Source organism: Varroa jacobsoni, unplaced genomic scaffold (assembly GCF_002532875.2).
Source record: "Varroa jacobsoni isolate VJ856 unplaced genomic scaffold, vjacob_1.0 scaffold_485, whole genome shotgun sequence".
Classification (NCBI taxonomy): Eukaryota; Metazoa; Arthropoda; class Arachnida; order Mesostigmata; family Varroidae; genus Varroa; species Varroa jacobsoni.
Window position 1 is genome coordinate 52,702 of NW_019213387.1, and position 23,407 is coordinate 76,108.

The window sequence follows — 23,407 nt, forward strand, 5'->3', positions numbered from 1 at the left end:
CATACTATAAAAACATTTTCGGGCATACAAAGAGTGAAACCTAAAGAAAGGCGTCGAGCCTACTGGGGTTAGGGTGAGCGTGTAGTACAGCACTAGGATAAGTTTTAGGACAAGATGGGTCATTGCTTTAAGGTGAGTTTTTTTGCCCCACCCAGTAGCGACAGTACGCAAATGCATTTCCCCACGAAAATCTCAGTGTCCGTTGAAAAGATCAATAGATTGTCCAAGCAAGATTTCATCTCTAAAGTATACCATAGCATCAACAGGTGTTTCATATAGTTTTCGCATTCTTTTTTTTACAAAGAAGTAGCACTATAAAGTCCCCTAAAATACTACGCAAATCGGATAGCAAATCTCTTTTGGTATCATCGCCGCCGATGAAGGGCGAATGAAAATATTATATGAAACCCTTTCATTTTCGAAGGATTTTAGCAGAAAGTATAAGCTACATATGGGTGTAGCTGCCCTGCTGCGTTTGATAACGAGAGCGGGCGGCGGGCAGGGTGATGTTGAGGACCGACAGTATCAGAGATTGACAGTGATGGAGCATTTTGCAGGAGGATGGCGCCAAAAAGAGGAAGAACCACAGCTAGATTCCAGAAGTGGTTCTAGCGGATGCAGCAATAGAAGATGGGTGTAGTTGTAAACATGTGGGCAGCAGTATGAACGCCGAGTGTACAACAGATCTGAAGGGTCCTAGGATTGATCCGGATTTTGCACAGCCAGGGGAGCCGTCACATCTTATTCCGATGTGTGCTGATGTTATTTGTGCCTCACGTGCTTTTACCGCTTCTTTATCCGTTTCTGATGAAACATTTAATTTTATCCTGTGTTGGAAAAAGACTTTATGATGTCAGCCCGAATCGGATGTGGCCGCGTATGGAGCTTACTGACGGGCGATAATAGGACGTTCGAATAATAATAATACAACACAATATATATACATGTATAAATTTGTGCATTACGTACAAATGTGGCTTGAGTGTGCATCGTAAATTCATGCATCGCAGTGCATAGAATGCTGAATACTGAGACCTGTTAGAGAGGTGGATTAATATGTTTTTGATTTGACAATTACTATTGCATTAAATTCCTGCTCATTCATATGTGCTTACCTCCGTAAGTGCTTCTCGTGATGACGTAGCCATCGGCTCGATGCCACGAAGTGACACTGAGGAAGTCTCCCATATGTCATGGGACTGGACATTGAAGTAGCACCGCGTTACCTCGAATTACATGTTTGACGTCACTCTCAAATCGCATCTCGTAGTTAGCCTTCGAGAGAGCTAAAATTAAAAATGGGATTTGTAACAGCTTCGATTAGGAAAATACATGGGGAATTGGGCACTTTGTAGGTACTTTTAGGTAGCAGCTAAATACTGCGCACCTAGTCACATATAGGAAATGTTATCAGTTGGGTGAACAAGTGCCTCAGTAATGACGACCTATCTATTCTGAAAGCTATTACTAACCTCAAGTACCTGTGGGGATCATATTTTCTACGAATATTTCAATGAAAGCTAACGGCTAAGATGTTTAAATCGTTGTTATTAAATCACAATGTTGATCCACAATTTATTATATCTATCAATACGGAATTTACGTTTTTATTTATGAATGCATTTGTATACTCAGTGTTTCATATTTCTCTATAATATCTAATAGTCTTGTAATAGTTCTGTCACATAATTGTACCATCAAAAAAAATTAAACCGTTCCGATTATGCCAATAGGTTATTTAAATTAGAGGTAGCTGCCTGTGGAATAGGAATCAAGCAAAATACCCTAGGCACCCGTTTCGGCCATGTTCAGACAACTCTTGACCTTGCAGGCAGCTAACAATACAAAATTTTACATATATTAACTATGAGATGTTACGCTGTGTACTAAGCTGGAGACTCATTCTCTTTGTTGCCCTTTTTGCCCACAGTTCATGATAGACCGGATGGCGGACTGTTTCTAAACGTGAACTTTCTAGTTTATGGTAACACTTTTTCTTCTCTAAATTTAAACCTGTAGTAATTCATTCTCTACACTCCGATTGCAGCCAAGATTACTATTCGCTAGACGCACACATAGCTCAATAGTCTATAACAGCTGCTCAAATTGTTATAGATTGTTTTCGTTACGGTCCGTTACGTTCGATGCTCTACTTAATCTCAGCCACCAAACAAGACATCCCATTGCAAATTTGCAAGGGTAACTATTGTTAAACAATCAAACACCTAAAACCGTTCGATTTGCCAGTCCCTGGTTATGAGTGCACTTTGATCGAGTGTCCTGTACACGCGTCTGTGGTTACCTTGCGTATTATTACGAGTGTTAACGTTCCTTCTTTTTTTTTGTCCCCGTGTTGTTCTCTCAGAAGGTTAACACAATAATTCGTACGCGGCCTCATAATCCGACTTCATTGTACTCATGCTTTTTTTTTTTTTTTTTTTTATTAGAACTGTTGTTTTGATAACTCCCACATGCCGCACACACACTTACAGCTCGGCAACGTATTGCCCATGCGCAAGAACGAGAAAGTCTTTTCAAAGGCCACTTCTTTCCCGTTTGTGTTACATAGGGAATCGATCTTGATCTACCCTGCCTCTCCATCCTTTTGATTGATAGATAGTTTCATCAGCGTCTCATATTTGAAAACACCAGCAACGTACAGCCACTAGAGAAGTGTTTGCAAATCGTAATGCACACAGTTTATGTAATCGTCGTAGCCAACAGGGCTGGAATGATGGGATCGAGTTCGAGGACGACGGTGGATGCGCTGCATCGGGAATAATGTGGGTCTCTGTGAGCGGATGTTGGTGGAACAGGCAGAAAGACTAAGGGGCCAGGCTGTGTGAAACGGGGGTCATTAAAAGTGCATCAGATTTTTCTGGAGTGACAAGGTCTCAGAGTGACATAGCATACGGTGACAGGGTATACGAACTATAGAAGCAGGGGCAGAAGCTGCAGCACAGAATGAAGATAGAGAACGAGAAGTGCTGTGCAAACGAGAACGAAGGATAGAGAAGGAGTCTAACGGCAAACCAGTACGGTACTTAGATTCCCTAGGCGAGACTCGCGAGAGACGTAATAGAGGGCTAGTTTGGGATATACGTCCGATTAAGGGAACTATGAAGGAGGCTTCATATTTCCGCTCCAGCAGAGCGGATGCCCCTGCTGCCACCGCAGCAATGAGACGCGTTTTGCTCGTACACATGCCTTCCCCTTCACCCATCTCGCTGTTCAGCACTTGACCAAAGCGACAGCCTTCAGTAGCCGCGGTACTCGCCGCGAGTCCGGAGGCAAGAAGAGTTGGAAAGTCCTACAGAAACCCTGTCTCGGACAGTAGCAACAACTCTATAGGACAGCAAAATTGAGGCAGGACTGCAGCCGAGCGAGAGGGAAAGATCGACAGAGGGGCACGAGCCGTGCGAGGGAAGTTAGTGGAATAAGAAAAAGAAACAGGATTTGGCAGATTCGACGGTGCTGTGCGTCCGCCAGAACAGCAGCTAGAGTCCGTGTAGGAACGAGAAAAGAAGAACGGAACACAAAGAGGCGTCTAGCAACTGCACAGCTGCTCTTTTTTACTACTTAGTGTTATGACAATACTTATAATTACCATAGTCATTGGTGACATGGATCGTAGCTGGTAGGGTGTGGTCTTCCTGCTATCCCACAGGAAAAATTGATATATAATATGCTTAAATGTATGTTCATTCATTGTTGAAAATTAAGGCTGAGTTTACCATCTCTTTAATATATAACTCATCGGTACTAGAAACATCGCAGTTGTAAGTTCCGTTAATCCCACTGGAGTAACAAAGAGCTCATATAGAACGATGCTAACTCGCTTCATAAAGTTTTCACCCGGACCAATGTTTTTCGACTATTTTATAGCTCATAGGATTAAACTAACACGATGAACTATATACCTGCAAAGCTTTGCTTATTACAGGATATATCGGCGATCGTAGTGTTACAACAAATCACCGACATTATCGACAAACAGGATACGAGTCAAAGCCTTTTTAATACAATAATATAATCTATTGGTTTTATTAAGAATACTCGCTTTTTACTTTAGTGGCTAAATGAATCGAGCGGGGTCCACTGTCATTTCCATATACGTGTACGAAGTTTACATTTTCGCTGCCCAATACTTGTCTTCAGTTTCGGTTTTCGGCAGAGTTGTAACACTCACTGTAATTAGCCGACTACTCGGAAGTCCTCGACGCTTTCTACAACACAGTGGTAAATTTCCTCCGTTCCCAGAGGAGGCGATCGCTGCGACGACGTGGACCTCTGCAATCCCCAAAGACGGCGGTGGACGGAGTTGGGTAGGAAGCTGATAAGGGCGTTCCAACGTTCATGGTTGTCAAGGAGAATAAGAAGACTCGACGAGTTTCTTGTCTTATGGATGTATCCAATGTCACTGTGTAATCTTTTTCTTCGGACGGAATGGTATTTTTGATAGACATTAAAGTATTGGTGATATTATACGCTGTGTAAAAATAGTTAATCATTTTTTTCAGTGACAATGATAGTAAAATGTCAAATTTTTTCTTTTTGTTTTAGGACCTGTAAGTAGTAAAGGCTAAGTCACTATGTTTTAGTACAATGCATAGGGGTAGATAATCCATATAGATATAAACGTTAAATTGTATTATTAGATAAGTCATCCGTGACGACAGACTTAGTATTGTCAAAGTGTCTAAATCATCGAAATATTCAGCACTTTTAAACCTGCTTCTAGTACGTTTTTCTATAAAAATAGTATTTTTTTTTTTTTAAATAAGAGGCTCTGTGAAACAGTCATATTGGTTCCCACAAACAGTATGTTTATCGAGTGACACTTGCGTACACAGTTTTTTTTCAAGACAAAAAAAACCGTATTGATACAATCGGAACCAATGTAATCCAAACTAATTTTCGAGCGAATTTTTGTTTCACAAGGAACCCGGCTTTCGTGTTTACCATTTTACTGCGCGGACGAGATAACGGTCCGTGAAGCGCTCAGTAAAGGGGAGAAAGCTCGCACTTCATAACTTCTTATCTGACAATGGAACTATCAGGCATTTATGTGGAAAAACATGATCTGCTCAGAAAACAGGTCAACTTCCCGCTAAGTTTTACTGTCATTTCCATCTCATTTAAATGCAAATTGGCTCACTCTCACGTAGTTAGATATCTGCTCGAGCCTGATGTCACACGAGACTAAGTGGTCGCCCTAAGCTGGCTCAGTTGAATGGAAAGATAGAACATGCGCAAATTAGATGTTTTCATTTGAATGTACGCAAAGAATAGCGTAAAAAGACTTGCCTGTGTATTTCATAGAATTCCTGACGCCTTTGGTACACATTGCGATACGTTATTTAGTACATTACTAAGACGCAGACACAATCTACTTTAATATACACGAAGCAGCATATATGTACCGATTTATAATTTTTTAGCTGTCTATATCCAAGCTAGATTAAATCGATTTTTTTTTCGGAAAATCCATCCTTATCCTCATCGATGCCTTTTAATTAATCTTATTGTCCAATGGATTATCGAAGCTGCCGTTACCGTTTCATTTGGAATCATGTGTATTTCACCATGCAGCTATTTATTGATTGCAAAGTATTAAAACATCACAGTTACCTTCTACATATGCTAGGAACGCATGATATAACGTCAGTAAGGCAGGATTAAGATCATCAGAGTCATACCATGCCTCAGGGAGGAGTTACAGGGGCCACAGTGTCGTGAGACGTTACAGTCTAAGAGGTTACTACATACGTAAACATACACTGTATTGATTCTCAGCATCTGTGCATTATTAAGGACAAAGCAGTGGCAGCGCAATCCGAGAACATCTTACCAGCTGCACCTCCACTCTTTTGCAGCGAAACCCACCGAACTTGGTCTCTTCTATACGAGATGTGATTGGGCCAACCCAGTAGGCCCAATCACATCTCATAGACGCGCTACGACGCGCCTCTACGGTGCTTCCATAATTGGCCGGAAAACGTCTAGCTCAGCTGTGTGAGTTACTGCCATTTGTTGATTAGACAAGCAACTGATAGGTGGTCGATTAAGCCTCTCCTTGTTTTTCCGTTACGCGTCGTCCTTTCTTACTCGTAGCTTTAATGATGTTAGAGAAGGCGTCTCAACTCTTAACTAACTTAATCTTAGATTTAATTTCCTCCACTGTAAAGTCAATTAGTTAGTTGTTCACCAATTGCAGCAGCAGAAGCACCGGCACTCATCGTCGCCGTCCGTCTCGCGGCCGTTAATACAGCTGCCGCTTTTTCATGTGTGGCAGACCATAACTACACCCAAATAAAACTAGGTAAGTAGGCTGCCCTTTACTGGTTTCCTCTGGCTGGGCAACCGAACCGGCTGCCACTCTCGCACCGGTCGGAATATATAAGAATATATATAGGTATAAAGGCCGCTGTTCGTAGAGCCTATTTGGCCGATCAAGAGCGAAGGTAGGCCGAGTAACTCTTACAGCAGGCGTTTCCAGCACGGGTTCTCGACCGCTAGGATCATAACCGAGGGAGCAATAGCAGTAGCAGTTACAACGACGCCGAAGCGAAATGACGAAGTATTCGGAGGGTATGGACGATCGCGGAGCTGCTCCGCAGCGTTTCTGGCCGCTCTCTCCTCGGCGTCGGGGGATTGTTGGTGTTATCGTTAAAGTAGAGGATGTTGTCGTTGCTGTTGCTTTTGTTCCTTTTCTCGTATATACGGTACGCTCAACATAATTATGCTTTTGTTTGTCCTAATTTATATCCACGTGTATGCATGCTAAGATGAATGGTGGCAGCGCCATCTTGAGCATAGTAGCACAAGCGGCTTCACTAGGTCTTCTGACTTAATAGCCTTTTAGTGCACGGGCCTCAGTTACCTCTTTCTCGTCCCCACCTTTAACCCTTCTACAGTCCCGTTTTCGAGGTAGTCCGCAGAAACAACACACTGTCAGTGGAAGGCCCATCTACGTCTACGACATAGACGTTCAGTGTCATTACCTGTTGGGTGCTATGAAGATAAGCTTCCTGGGTATTCGCACCGTAAGGACTTGTAGGAGAAGATGTAATTTAGAATAAGACTAATCGTGAAGGGATGATGAGATCAAAATTATTCGTCTGTGGACTAGTCTATCAGATTTGTTATTGCAATTAAGCATCCACGTTTTTCCACAAAATAGCATTAATAGAGATGATACGATTCATACAGTGGTGCGTTAAAAAAAGAAAATGTGTTACATTTCATTCAAATGGATCTTTGAGGAAGCTTTTGACTAGTCCAATACCAGAACGAACGCTGTTATCACAAACTATACTAGTTGTTAGATCATATCAACTTAAAAATACCTCTAGCTTTCTCTAAACCGACCAGCTTATAATTTTTGTACTATGTTCCCTTAGGGATTTCACAACGTACCGGCGTCGCAATATTAAGAATACGCTTTACTTCACAGCTTGTTAGCGTTCTTCGCATCAAATTTTATTCATTTACCTTTGCTGGTAATAGTAAAAGACTCCGTAAACGCGGATAAATAACACAATATTAATGAAAGTATATAGAACCATTTAATAATAGTTCGCTTTATATGGGTTAAAAGTCTCGTCGAAGTTATAGAACTTATTTGGGAGATGTACCAGATGTTCTACAAAAGATGGTAGTAGGGCTAATGAGCGGCATGATATCTATCACAATTTTTCCGAATCTGGAGCACCTCCATGTATTGTCAAACTCGCGAAGATCTGCTTTCCTTCCAGAGTCCATGGTGTAACTTATTCACGGCAAAGTGCATGACGACACGTCTAGTTAGCCGGTTCGTATCTTTTCCTCACCGAATCCGACGCAGATAAATTTCTATGAATTTCCGCGAATTTTTGTTCTTAGTTGCTAAAGTTTGTTTTGAAGTTTTCCATTGCTGAGAATTTAAAGTGATGATGTAGGCCCTCGAATCATAGTGGCGAGTCCTATGCCTGATCCAAGTGCTCTTTTGAAGAGGAGGACACGGACAAGATTAAGTTACTCAAGGTTCTCCACTGTAAAATATTCCCAAATGACGCGTATCCCATTGGCGATCGGAGCTATTTTAAGGTCGAACAAGCTGAGAGCGGTTAAGGGACAAGCGATGAGGCGATTTGGTGCCCATACAGCCAACACTGTCTTCCTGCATCTTTCAGTGACGTGCGCAGTGAAACTTCAGCCGTTTGCAGAAACGAGCAACCCTAGATACTGAAGCCGGTTTACACAGGTATGAAACGATTTGGAAAATTTAAGCTGCCAGTCGTGCTGTTCTGTTTCCCCTTCATCGCCTCCGTTTTAATCAGGTTTACGGTCAATCTCAAATCTGTGACTGCCGTGTGTATAACTAAGGCGTCTACATACAGGATTTATTCGACTGATTTTTTCGCCTCTTTATTTGCGCCGATAGCTCTTGTACACTCCTATTTTACATTTTCGTAGAAAATCTAGAATAAAAGTGGGCTTACGTTGTCTCTTTGAGCAAGGCCGGTTGTTTATCAACGTCGATCATCAAAATCCTGAACGGTCAGTAACGCCGTTCATGACTGGGCCGTTCATGAGGAGGAGGAGCGTTCCCTCTGGGGACCATGTTACTCCCTTAAGATGACGTACACATTTTAAATAGCTAGTCAGTTTCTATTCCCGGCCATGATGATGGCGCGGTTGGATTGTCCTTCTTTTTAGGGATTACTAAGTAGCTAGCATTTTTTTAATGGGTTGAGACTATATCAGTATGTAAGCATTTGTTAAATAATACCGTTCAGCGCGGTGCCAGAACGACGGCGTATTTGATATGTTCATCTTGATGTGATCTATCACGGACCAGGAGCTAATCCGGCCAGCTGCTGAACAGCGTGCTGCGTTAACCAGTTGTATAACTGGCGTTCTGAGTCGACGATGAAACGGGTCTCCAGCCGATAGATGGACTTAAAAATGGGGCTGAAGGGTAGAACCACACATCGGCTACAACCTTGAATACTATCTCGGTCCTGTAGGTAAGGCTGCAAGTGTCATCAAACCACAGCGTGTGCTTCCGTGTGGGACGGGAAGGTCATACCATAAATTCGAAAATTGCAACTAGATGCTACGCATCAGTTTTGGTATTCATTACATCAAGCGCAGGGAAAACTTTGTGGGTGCGTTTTAGCTTGTCTATATATAGGCATCGCGACGGAAGTTGGCATTTGGCAGTTCGCAGATTGTAAGGTCCATTGTCATCGGTGCTTGGGCAAGAATGCCTGCGCCCTTTGAATGATTTTCACCCCAAAACTTTACCTCATTCCTGGGTAGGTTTGTCGCAAGTATATTGGTGACTGAACTTCGTGCGTATCCTATAAAAATCGGTGTCGTGCTCGTTTTGGTACCTATGTCTGCCTAGTCGCTTCGGGCCGCTTAAAGCTATTAAAGTATGTGGTATCATCTTAGCAAAGCTGACAGGTCACACGAGGTACGGAGACGAAAGGTGACACAGAAAAGGCATCAGTATATTTGTCAGGAGTCTTAACTTTATTTAGTTAGCAGACAAAATGGAGAAAATCTTGTGAAAAGCCAACCTCCCTCCAATCCCGAAGGGATTCGTAGGATCCCCGAAGTATGCGACATATTAACTCTGCTCTGAGAAGTGTCCATCGCCGCCGCCTGTTACCGCCGCTATTGCCACATACTTTTGTATGGCTAGGGAAAGACAATTAGTCTGGGTACTACAACTCCCCCTGTTTTTTTCGCTCCCATCCGAGTACTGCGGTTTCCTTAGACGTCTCACGGGTTACGGGTGGTAGCGGGGAAAGTGCTTGAATGACGAGAACGGACAAGACACAGGATATAAAAATGGAGACCCACCCTACGCTACTAAATTGTCCGAGTGGTGTTGGCCGCTACTCGACTGGACTCTAGGCACAGTGGACAGACAAAGCGGCCGGCCACCGAGCCAACCTGCCAGCACTTTTCAGTGTAGTTCCGTTAGAAAGATACGTTTTCGTTAACTTGCCTTCTCCGCCGATACAAGCACATTACAGTTGGATGCGGAAGCCAAGCACAACATAGGGTTACTTTGCTGTGGAATGGTAAAGGCCTGCGGCATTGGGCGTGGACAGAACCTGAGTATCAAACCCGATGCGCGTCTCGTTGCCTAGTTACACTTTTATCCCAGTCGGGTGGCTCGACGGAAAATACAGGCCTACTAAATACATATATTTAGCCCGTGAGCTATTATTGAATTACCTCTCATCTCAGCAATCATTTACGCAAGAATACAAGGTTCCATTGCCATTAGAACCCTAGCTTCAGTTCGAATGCATCAGTTATCACATATCGATAATAAAATGTCTGTTAAAGGAACTAGGCTGTTAATCGGTATCGACTAGATAATCGGCGGGGTGCAGAAACGTTTCGCTATCCCCAATTTCATAATTTTGCTAGTTGATAGTTTAATTATCAATCTTTGCGATACAAATTGGGAATATTGTAGTAATTTTTTATTGAGAAAAATATATTTAGTAAGAACGTCTGCTTACGGTTATTTTGTACAGATATACAATAGTAATGTAAGGACAAACATGGTACTATCTATCAAACAGTAGCCTTTGTTTTGCTTGGTTTTTGATGAGGCCTGTCCTAAGAACAATTTTCACCTTCCAGTGAAATTAAGATGAATACAGGTCATTAGAATAGCTTTTATTGTAGGCACCTTTTTGTGAATGCTAACCAGAAAATTACGTACTTGATTGACCGCTTTTGGGGTGCTTCCATGATTCCGTAGTGGACCGCGTTTAAGAATCCTCAAACTGAAGTGCGCGATACAGATGTAAAATTCGATGTAAGATTGCAGAATTGACCAGTCATTCTTTGCAGATCGATGACTGCAGGCAAAGAGAAGTAGGCCAAGTGTGTAGAAACCGTGAACGCGATTGATTAGAGGATCGGTCTACATTTATCGAAAAAGAGCCAGTGGCCTCTGAGGATGTATGTTTTGTCCAGCCGTAGGCACAGCGAGATAAGGCCAGTCAGGCTGTTCGTTCTGACGTGAATGTAAATTAGCTCACGATTGTCTCTACTCACTTGCACAGCTTTCGAGTCGGCCAAATACGAGACGTGTACAGGGATACGCTCAGATTCGAATTTCAGGCGCCTTTGTTTAGCTTCTGTCCAAATATCGTTCCGATTTTATTCATAATTCTCGATTATCTTGATATTTATTTTTTCTCTCGCCTTCTAGTAAAGTAAAAGCATGGGAACGAAAAAAAAAAGAAACGTGATAATGACGCCAGAAAATCGGCATGGTACAGCTTTAAATGAGATGTCTAGTAATAATAGAAGCTAGCTTAACCTTGACTGGCTAAGCCGATGAGCTCGTCAGCATCGTTTTTAGCATATCCCGCCGACTAGCAATGTGAGAACATAATATTCTCTTCTTACAACCGACTTGGTATTTACAGGCTTCAATGAAAATTTGCGGGGATTTGGCGTCTTGAGGGCAAGACGAAGGCATCAAGACGTAGTCATAGCTTGAGTCAGCAGAGCTTGGGGATATGACGACCTGCACGTTTCTTGGTACGAGCCTTGAGACAGCCTGAAAGAAAGCGGACTAAGCTCGAGAACGAGAAAGCGATCACAGAGAAGACGCGGGCAAGACGATTTTTCACCTTAATGGCAATCACCGTCGAAAAAGCCTGCCGGTTGCTTGACCTGCTACACGACTAACGGGCAACTTGATAGTATCTTCAAAAAGATCGACTTTGATCAGGCTGCCTAACAGCGAATGCTTCCACATGCTATGCCCTTTTCTTTGTCCCAGAGAGCCGCATCAGACAGACATCTCTAATAACCTTAATTTCAGCTACAACGATACGAAAGTGTGTCAGCTTCCTCTGTCGCCAGCACGGAGGAAATGCAAATAGGAGGCACCGTATAATTCGAAGGAAATGCCACGGTGCTCAAGTGGAACCTATGTAATCATTCACCGTCGTGTCGAAATCGAGTGAGAAAAAAGCGCAGCTAAGCACGGATGGTGCACAGGTAATACTATCGTATATCTGTTGTTTTTTAGTATATCAGCGCAGTGACATTGGTTAATTTTATTGTCTAAAAGCTATGGCTCCTAGTGTCATTGTTGCTGTTATTGCTTACTGAACTACGCTTTTGCTATGGGGTACAGCGGTCCCGTTAAACGATGTTATCCGTTAGTTGAATTGAATAGACCATGTGTAGCGCCCGATCCAGATAATTCTAACCACGTCTACCGTGCACGCTTTCTTCAGTAGCTTTCAAATCTACTGAAAAAAAGCACTAAATGCATTCCTCTAAACCCGTGTATCCTACAAGAACATCTAACAAAGTTTAGATGCATTTTGAAGCTCCGAAGTTGGCTATTCATTGTACCTTTTACAGGCTGTTTCACTTCTCTACCCTCCCCCCTCTCCCCTTCCAAAAGAAAAAAAACGGGTTAGTCAAAGGGAGCGAAGGAAAATGTTACTAAGGCCATTTGTACAACGTATCTGCTGTGGCAGTTCTATTAGTGTTGATTTTTCCCTATCTGTCAAGCTGCTTTGCTGCTTTCTATATATACAACTTTTCTCGTACTAACATCTTATTTCAACGGCTTTCTTCACGCATTTACACGCGTTATGGCTTGTCGTATTATGCTCCTGGCCAAAGCGCTGTGTTACTCCTTTGGCCATCTTTCTGCACTCTTCGGTCCGTGCTCATTTGACTTCATAGCTCTCAGCTTTGTCGACGTTTTGCCAACGGCGTACGCTTTCTGTAAAAGACGAGGGCAGGCTAGGTCATATCTGGAGGTTGTCGTGTCGCGCCTCCATTGTTAGAGTTTGGTGGCATTCGTAAGGAGAGCAAAAGACGGCCTAAGTGAGTTCGGGATGCTCTTGTCTCTGTCTCTTCTACGTCGACAGACAGAATTCACAATTGCCTAGTGTTCGCCTCATAGCCTTGAAGGTGAAATGTGCGTGAGGGCGTTGGTGGTTACAGTCACCCCAGGCCTTGTTTGAGTTGCCACAGACACGTGAATAGACACCTAAAAGAGGCTCATTTGTTTGCCAGAATAGAAAATAAGTTACATGATAAAGTTCCACAACTATTCGGCGTAGCTGTGATTGTCTATTATCTTAGTATATTAATTATTATTTAAATGAATGTATCTGAAATGTCTTCTGCCTACAACACACCCATTCGGAGTTCTTTAGGTGTTTCAAAGGTGATGGGATGAAAATTTCATTGATTGCAGTAGGATTTTTTATTGTTAGTATCATAAGAACTGCCAAACATATACTCTACGTGAGTGTTGGATTATAGGACATCTGTGGTAGATTATAATTGTCAGCTTTTTCATTTTCCTTACTGCTTCTCTGTCAGCACCCACGAATCTCCTTTAACTTCGCAACAGCATCTTTCCCCGTTCTCAAACATAGGGTCATAAGCACTAACCGACCGATAGCCGTTTCAGTCTTTTGTCCTTGTGAAACGAGCAGTTTTTACTGTTCCCCTACACACACACACACGGTATGCTCGGCCACTTGTGCTACAAGCTCGCGTTGTCTACGATTCAGGGCGCTGTCATGACGGGCTTTGGTGTGACTCTGACTTCAATTTGACTATGCTCGTCATGACATTTTTGAAGCTATTACATGCTCGGTAATCTTCTAAGACTATTCCGATTTTAAACGAAACCTTTAAAAAATGTAAGATAGTTTTCACTTTATTTCATGGATAGAGTACATCGTTTAGTGAAGGAATATTGGCAAGTGAGCTTTTTCTAACTAACAGCGCCACATCAGACGGGTTTGGTTTTATCGGCTTCATCGATGACTATTGTACGGGAGTCAAGCAAGAAATTTTTCAATAGCAAGATGCATGCATATAGGCAGCTAGATGATATCCCACTTAAACTGTTCTAAATACAGTAGACAATGGCCATGATTGATCGAGTTGGCTCATATAAGCCTTTGTATTGGAAAACTACTATTGGTAGCTCGGCCAGTTTCTCAAATACGGTGTCTATCACTTCTTACTAGCCCTTGCATGTTCTTGGCGGAGCTCTCGCAAGTTTTTGAGCACGCGGTGTCAGCGGCTCCCTTATTCAATTCGATAGAAGAACTCCTGCATAGAACTAAAAGCTGACACTGATGCATTCACCTCAATTATGGACTTGACAGAATCATGAAGTTGGGCATACGTCGAATGAAACGCATGATGTAAGTAGATTTTGTTTTAAAAAATAATTCCAAATGTTATTGTTGGCTCCTTCACGATATTCAGTTCGCGTCTCCGTTAATAATATCACGCAAACGACACACGTGGCTATTACACGTATTCTAGAAAAGCAACTTACTCATTTTCCTGTGGTACAAAATCGCTCTTAAAGCGACTATTGCACGCTCGTTTCGCGGTGACAGCTAATCGTCCTATGAAATAGCTAGCGGCGGTGTCGGACGTCTGAACATTTTGTTTTAATTTAACTGAACATTACGGAATTTGACTGCTCTGGAAAAAAATGTATCATAACTTTGATTGGGGGTGAGTAAAGGTAGCCACATACCAAACCGTTGTACGTGGCCTATTGTGAATTCGTATCTGCCTGATCCTAGACGAAGCCGCATACAAATTCTCTTGTAAACAACGCGCTTGCTATGACTTCAGTTGAATCTTTTTTCTTTCTCTCTTTCTTGTTTCCATCGACATCGCTAACTACGCTTCGTCCACCAAAATACCTTTAATGTTTATCTTCCTCTGCGGAGTCAAGGCATCATCGTCGTTTATGCTAATGCTGGTAATGGTGTGTTTGTAGCGTCTAATTCAGAAGCATATCTCTCAGGACTATAACGCATTGCAGCAGTAGGCCAAACAATCCAGCCGAGGCGAAAGAACCGTGTTGCTGTTGGTCCATCGACGTTGTAGTGGCAGGGCCAACCATCCAACCAGGGAATCAACGAGTGAGCTCGTCCCGTTTCTCCTTGTTGTGACGAATGCGTGCGCCGAATGCAAATCTCGATAATAAATTCTTATAAAGCAACAACGCTATCCGCAAGCCACAGTTACGAAAAACCCTTTATTTCTCGTTTGTCCCTCCAGCATTGGCCTCACTCACCACTGCGACTTACCCATTGCAAACCGCTCGCTCTTTCGCGAGGTCGCCCACTCAGTAGGCTGGGCATCTAGGAGACATCTGGGTAGTCTGCAATATCATAGCCCAGCTTCGACGTTACGGGCGCGATGCTGCCCCAGAACAAATGTTAAGTGTCCCTATTACGCCCTCAACGATGGTGACGGTGGCGCCGCCACGACGGCCAATGGAGCAACGGTGCTTTGTCGCTAAGGCTAATGCTGATACAAGAGCGGCAGAAACAGTATCCAAGGCAGCCATTGCAGTGCATCTACGTAGAGGCGCCGGCACCAGCATTTGGGCCGAAGTTAAAAGAAAGGGTTTATTTTTCACTAAGGAGTACTGTCTCGTAAAATGGAGCAATAACGAAGTAGCTCTGCTGGATGTGAGCGAAGAATAATGTGGAAAGGGGCTATACGGTGTGGGTGTTTTAGCAGGCATGATGCGTTGTTTGTAATCAGCTAGATTTTCCTGCATAGAAACAAGCGTTTTATTAGGCAAAGATATGTAGCGCTATGAAGTCGGTTCTTGCTTGCTGTAGCTGGACGCATGGTTACGAGTCGCTCTTCTTATATAACGAGAAATGAAGATCCACAGCAAGGCGCTACATGTATGACAAACATCTTCGGATCGTTCATATTTGTATTGAGTTGATGATTTCTGCAATAAAATATGTACAGCATCAACAGTCGTGTGATGTACCTAAGACCCGATTCAAGATGCCGTTCACAAGTTAATGATACGCTGATTTTAGGAAGAGATGCAAATAAACTGAGACTTTTCTAATTTTATCGAATGGTGCCTCCACAATCAATCTAAGCAAATGAAAATCGTATATTTAACGAGGATTTAGGAGTGTACTTCCAGACACAATAAATGAGCTATATATATACAACATATTGGTGGAAAATAGCTGTGATCGCGGACTGAAACTTTGGATTAGATCACACAAGTCTCTCCGCTTGTGCGAAAAGGTAGAACTGTTATCATTCTATTGTGAGATGGAACAGAGCGGTAATTCCATGTTGAATCTGAGTTGAAGCGCAAAGTTTGCCACGCTGACGGCTACCATTGCCGCCATTGCATAGATGTGATGACAGCTAACACGGTCCATATACATATAATACTACAGTACTTTCTAAATAGTATCGTCGAATCTTGTATGGACTTTATCCGGTTAAATGAATCTCGTATTCTCAATGGCGATGTTGTTGTCGTCGTCGTCGTCGTCGTCGTGCTAATCGGCAATCTATTTACTATCTAGAGCTCACTTACAAACTAGACGTACTTACCGGCTTTTACTTTGACTGGTGTACTTATGATGCTGCCGATGGAATTGGAAGCTATGCATCTGTATGTACTATCATGGACATCGCGGCGGAAGTCCTCCGATCGGAAAGGGACAAACACGAGGCTTCCATCATAACGATCGTGAACAAGATGGCTTACGTCTGACCGAACCTTCGAAAGAACCAAAAAAAATACGGCGGAGCTTAGCTAAAACCTGCCAGTGTCCTTATCAACGTTTAATAATATGGTACAAAACGTCAAAAACACAACAGCCATTTATAACATACATGGCGTAATCATTTATTTTTGATAATTCGTGTAAACTTGACTAAGAGCAGCATCAGCCCCAACACAGTGATCAGTTTCTACATTTAACGTAAAGGGAGGGCCGAGGATGATGCCGCAATACGAAAATGTTGCGACAAAAGGCTCCTTTATTTAAAGCCGTCTTCTGCCGCACCAATTCGTTTCTCCTCTTTTCATACTTCAATCTTATGTACTCCTACGTAGAACGTACAGCATTTTAGCCTCTGCCCTTTTCACAGAAGCATGCCGCGCTCCTGTACGACATTGGCTGGTCGTTGATCAAGTTAATTCTCGCTTTGCCTTATGCCGCCCTTACGAAGGGCAAGTTACGTGTCCGGCTCTGATATTCCATTTTTCCAATACCGAGCCCGTTTTTACAGCGCTTATAGTCATTGCCGTTGGCAGCAATCACCACTCGCGTACGAGCATACGGCCATTATAACAGTCAGCCCTTGTTACAAGTGCTCGCGTTGGCCATACGGCACAATGGTTTCTTCTTTCCAGTCCTGAAACCTCCTATCCTTCAATATATAATCTAGGCCTTACTCAACTCAGCGCTACTTGCCTCGAACGCACTTTGCCCATGAACCTACGAACGATAGAAGAGCGGGCTCGCTGTTCTCTTACCTGATCTCCGATCTCTGTAATCCATCTGATAGTGGGCAAGGGGTCTCCTTCCGCGGTGCAGTCGATTGTCGCTCCCGACGAGTTCGAGAAACTCACAGTCGGGGGTGGCACTTGGCTAAACCGCGGACCGCGGCGAGTGTCGTTGCCTGCAATTCACAAGCAACAAAATAAGGAAAAATTAGTACATACATACATTCTATTTTCATTCCAAAAATGTTTTTGCCTATCAAGTGAATACCATGACGATCCCATATTACTCGTTAAGGTTGAAAACGTTTATAGGCTAACACCTTCCGCAAGAGCAGCAACCCTTTGTTACTAGCGAAAAACAAAAATATTGAAAAAAAATTGGAGTCCATTTTAACTACTGTTGTTAAATATATATGGCAGGAGGGTTAGTTAAAGTCTTAACCGGTAAAAATAGCCGTCAGAAGGACCCAGTCAGCCCTTGCCTAAAAATGCACCGTCTGCGGCTGCCGTCCCCGCTACAAATCTAATGTAATACGGGCATTTTGGGGCGTGCAGGTTGAATGCAACCTTCTATTGGGAGTAGCCGTGTATTTTCCCAAAACGTTCACTTTTTCCCTTGTGTCGACTGTCGAGATCAGAATGTCGAGCGAATGTTGGTCGCCATAGGTAAATACGTTCGCGGTTTCTCGTAGCGCAGGAGAAGAAAAGTCAACGGTAAAAAAGACCGTCTAAAATTTGAGTAACGCTGTTCCCTGTTATTCGAAGCTTGTTGTAACCGGGACAACAACTTGAACAAGAGTTTGATCTGCCTTTTACTGGATGGTAATGCAAATACTAGTTGGACTATAACTCAAACGTAATCATAGCGACAGTAACATAAAAGTTACATGAAAAAACAGCTATTTTGCGTAAAACTACTACTTAATATTGAGTCAACCTCAATCTTTTTACATATTCTTCCTTTTATTCTTCTGTTTCTCTAACTGACATCATTTCATTTTCGCAGCTTTTGTGGTGTCGGACAACGTCAATAAAAAGTTTGATTGTGCGGTTTGTACTTGTAAACCTTTGCTACGGAAAAAGTGTTGGCGTTCCATGGAGCTGGCCAGCGTGCAGAATTTACTGCGTCCGATAATATATATCGTATTTTCTGGAGCTCGGCATGGTTTTCTGCAAGGCGCTGGTGCAGTCAAAGGCACGGCGAGGTAGCATGCGCTCTCAGCAGTGTTGGTCGTAGCCGTGTAGTACAGCTGCTGACGTGCTATGTTTACGTGCAGTTGAAAGGACTACGTGCACGAGACGACAGGACAGGATGGACGGCTCTGGGAGGAATGTGTTGTTTAGAATGAAAGCTACAAAACTATTTGTCGCTTTCTTGTTTTCCGCGAGCGTGATAACGTCTGTAGTTCTCATTACACTGAACACTCCCCGGAAAGCCTACCTCGGCACGCGCAACGTTCATGCAACAATGAATTTGCAACTTCCTCTATTAATTAGGGAACATGCGGGAAAGGCCTTCCCGTGCTTCATCTCTGCGCTACATCTGGTCGTCGAAGACCTGCACCAGGCCGAATTGAGCCTAGCTGGTCATTACAGTTGCCATCGCCATTCTCGATACGAGAGCTCGGCGAGAGTTTCGGTTAATCATATTGAGAACGAACGAAATGGATTGGAGTGCATTTAATACTGCATCGAAATATACTTTCCCAGAAAAACGCTAGCTACCGCGGAGTAATTTTAATCATACCTATAGATTTTACCAATGCCAATAGCACAGAAATGCACAGATTAACACCCTCCCATTGACAACGATATGCTTCCATGTACGCTGGCATGGCTAATCGTCTGGGTTTCAATCATCATTAGAAAACGTTGTTTATGGAGCTCTGAGCTTTTTTCATAAGTATTCAAGCATCGGTCGGATCAAGGCATTGGGTATGTGAACACTTACAGTTCTAGTTTGGCCAACTATACGTTGCGACTGCTCTATATTCCAATATATTTAGATACAACTATAATCTACACCCTTTTAATTAGTGGGCCTTTTCGGCGACCTTGTTAATACGAGCATTCGCGCCTACATACATAAGCGTTTATTAGTTGTTGTTCTAGTGCCTCTTTGAACTTGTCAGATGCTGCTCAGTTTGGATTGTAATTCGGAAGGTTTGGACGATAAAGGAACCAACATCTACGTTGACATTGCGAAGTAAATGCGTCCTCACCAACCTACACACACGTTGGTCATCACAGAAAAAAAAGGGATTTCAACTCTTCGATTTGGGAGTGAAGAAACTTTCTGGCAAGCTTGACGATTGAGTTTTCTTTTTTTCGGTTGTTGTATCATCCCAACTGTGTCCCCACCATGTGTTTCAGCGGCGAGAGCTCACTAGTAGAAAGCAGTTCTCATTATAGAACCTCAATATGTGTCTGCAACATTCTTAGACGAAGCGAACTAAGCGTTGAAGTACAGACCGTCCAAAAGTTCGGCGATATTTACGCAAATAGAAATCGGGTAGATAAGAAGCGGCGAACGAAGTAGGCTCTACAACAACCAGCCTCATCGAAACCGAAGCAACCGATTTAAGCAGTGCAGCTAAGAGATCCTAGTTGCTTTTTGAATGAACTGTAAATGAAAAGAAAAGGCGAATTTGCATTGTGCATATAGTGTTGAAACATTGTGAATCCCGTTCCGAAGAGATGGATTTTTCATTTACATTAGACACCGTTTTGCCCATAGCTCACCTTGTTATCAGCACACCCTGTGTAAATACCCTCAGCATTAGCATGTATATCGTTGTCTACCTGTATACGTTCAGAGGAATTTTGCTGTCTCGCTGGCTAAGACGATAGTACTTCGTGTACTGTGCGGCATAATAAGAATCAGAAGGACTATAAGCTTAATAGCTAATTTCCGTATTCGAAAGAAATTACAATCGAAGTAAAAAAAAAAAAAAAGCAAACAATGTAGACAAATGACCTGATGCATGCCTGCACTACGTAAATGCTATATACAATAACCCAGCGGTCGCTTTTTTCCGCCTCCTGCTAGTGCTATTGCCTTTAACGGAATAGATAGGTAGCAAACGCTCGAACAAATTACTGTATACAACGTAAGTCCGACTGGATAGCAGGATTGCCATAGTGGGGCTGCATCGCTAAACAGGGCTCTGCTAGCGGTACACAAATCGTAGTAGGGACAACGACAAAAATAATAACATCGAGTAATAACAATTTCCAAAAACCGTCCAGCTTACGTGTTTAATCATATTAGCAGTAGGAGTCCTAGATAACACTTTGACTAAGGCGACTCCAATAACCCATCTGCATAATACAAACACCAACCGAATCACTTAGGTGCCGTTAGATGTCCGCTGTGAGGTATATCAACTGATTTACGAAGTTCGTGTAACTGTATACTACACTATAGTCACGAATAATTTATAGAAATAGATGAGAACGAGGAATGAAAGTAAAAAATCTTCATTTAAATATTAAAACAATCATCGGAAACTTCTGCAGATTTCTGCCAAAATAGTTTTGTAAACAGTTTCCATATCGTAACAGATATCGTTGAGGCAAACATCCTTTTGACACTGAATATCGAGTAGTCTTATATAGATATATATGTAATCAGTATGTCTAATATAAAAAGGAAAAAATATGTGTTTCTGACAATGAAGAGAACTGATCAAGATAACGAGCAATGATAAAGAGCACATGTCGTATGTATATAGCATATTACCTTATTTCGTCCCATATTTTTAAACCTTAAAGCCCATATTCAGATTAAGTGATAAGGGGCTAGTGGTCGAAAAATAGAGTGTCAGTGCGCTAAACATGTTAACTACCTACTTACTTAGTAAGTAGTCTTTTAATGCGAACGGCAACTGCTCAAGTGTATTTATGTTTCATCTGAGAGCAAAAAAACCCAGAAGCACTGCTCTCAAGCCTCGGGGCATACATGAGCTGAGGAAGCGAAAAAAAACCGATAGCATCGGAACGACTCACTTTATTAAATCGTGTAGCCTGAAGCAAGTCTCTCAGCGACGTGGCGATCATGTACAAGCTGTCTTTTAGCTATCTTGAAAGGTCGCCATGCAACACGAGTGACCTGATGCCAGTGGCACACAAGTCATTGTAGGAAACTGTAGGAGAATGATGGCTACGGGGGGATATGGGGGCGGACAGCATGCCATCCTATAGGTCTTGGTTGTCCCAACTGCACTATGCATTCTCCATAGTTCTCCATATAGAAAAAACGTATGAGGCCGCTAATGATATCTGTTATCCGTATTTAAGAACAAATCCGAAAAATAAGAACGGCGTGAACCATATTGTATACGGTCAAATACATTTACCTCCATACACATGGAAAAATATAAACGGGGTGATTGGTATAACGCGATGCCCATACTAAACTTGGATTATTCTATTTTCTGTTGCAAAATTAATATAACTTTTACTACACGTAGTTTTTGTTGATTTCCAGTCAAACTTAGTAACTAGTCTGGAAACATATTATATGAATATTCCAAGCTCCCCTGTTGTCTAAATTTATTTTTAGCATTCAGTTGTATATTTTTATTCCAACTATTCAATTTCAGATAACTGCGAATCACCATATGGCTTCCATACTGGCGAAAACGATGAGCTGAACATTTTCTAAGGAACTGAAAGTTTCACTCTTTTCCAAAAAGAGTTGAAGCGGATTTTTACCCAAACTAAACCAATGGTCGCACCCCAATGGGGACCATTTATACTGTTAGTTGTCACGCAATGGAGTACTGCCTTCCAGTAGAGGTTATTTATAATATTTTCAAGCTTAATTTTAATGAAATTAGTTTGCTGCCGAAAAAGTCTGTTAGAAGATGGCAAAATCTATTTTAACAAGCGAACTAGGTCTTATCTCGTTTATATCTCTTGAGCACTGCTTTACTGTTGGGATTTTAGACTTCAAGGGCTCATAGCTTAGATGAAATTGCATAACCACCGGCGCATTTCGCTACTACCGATACCCAACTAGAGTTCAACAATTTGTGCCTCACAACAGTTGAATTGATCGAGAAACAAATTACGTAGTTAGGACTCTAAAGGTGAATTTGTATAGTCCAGCATTTTGATAAGAATCGTCTTTTACCATAAAAATGGTTTCCTGTTTTTACTTAAATTATTACATATTAATTTCTAATCCTTTTATCATATTTAGTCTATGAACTCTCCGTTATCGATAATGTACGCTTCCCCATTGGCTTTGATCTTGAGTGCCTTGCTCAATGTTAATGGGCACCTTTGAAGCAGGGTAATATCTTTAGTACTACGCCAAATTGAAATAGAGTTATTCTACCAACATATATTTCGTGGCTTTCCGCCTTTGCCCCACGTTCTACATAGGTCTAGTTCGTAGAAAGAAGATGCTACTAAACATAGACAAGGAGCGTCTTATAGTAAATGTTCAACTTCCCCAGCTCAAACGGGCTGTCACAGTTACGTGGTTTATCAAGGTGCATCGCAGCTCTTGACTAGGTTAGCTAGAAATAGGTGGAAATCAGGAATAAGAAGAAACGAGATTCAGTTAGCAGTCGGTCTTAAGTTTCTCCTTAGTAAGTCTACGTCCGGCTCGTCGGCCGGTTTCTTTCCCGCGTGTCTCTTTCTGCCCCACCACTACCGCGTGAGGCACAGCCGCGCCTCCACCAAAGGCCTGCTCCTTCCCGTGCCGTGGACCGTTGCTCTTTTCTGTTCTCCTTTGCTGGCCCAACGTAGACAAGGAACGAGAACTTGACTGGTCTGCCCTATCGAAAGAGGGGAAGGAATTTAATTAGCTGTTCCGCTTCTTACGAGCCCACAAACACTTTCGGTGCGTCTCAAGACCCAGTTTAGCATGTGCTGTACGCAGCCCCTACCACCCGTGGCGTTACGTGGCTGTGCTACGCTCCATAACATGGAATACGTGCTATCACCACTACTTCTGCTGCACAGCTAACTAACAGACCTCGTTATAGTGTCCACGCTAAGGTCCAACAGGCGGGCCTTGCCTAGAAAGCACTAAGCCACGCATCTTAAGAAGAAAACACACCTTCCTGGGAGCAG

At 42.6% G+C, this 23,407-nt stretch overlaps 1 protein-coding gene across 1 annotated transcript in view; it reads right to left on the reverse strand.

Moving 5' to 3' along the window:
• Positions 1-23,407, reverse strand: part of LOC111260858 (cell adhesion molecule Dscam1) — a 133,841-nt gene that overhangs the window by 34,733 nt on the left and 75,701 nt on the right. Inside the window, 3 exon segments of the mRNA XM_086968484.1 lie at positions 1,116-1,286; positions 16,420-16,588; positions 17,351-17,496. Coding sequence (XP_086824610.1) covers positions 1,116-1,286; positions 16,420-16,588; positions 17,351-17,496 — 486 coding nt within the window.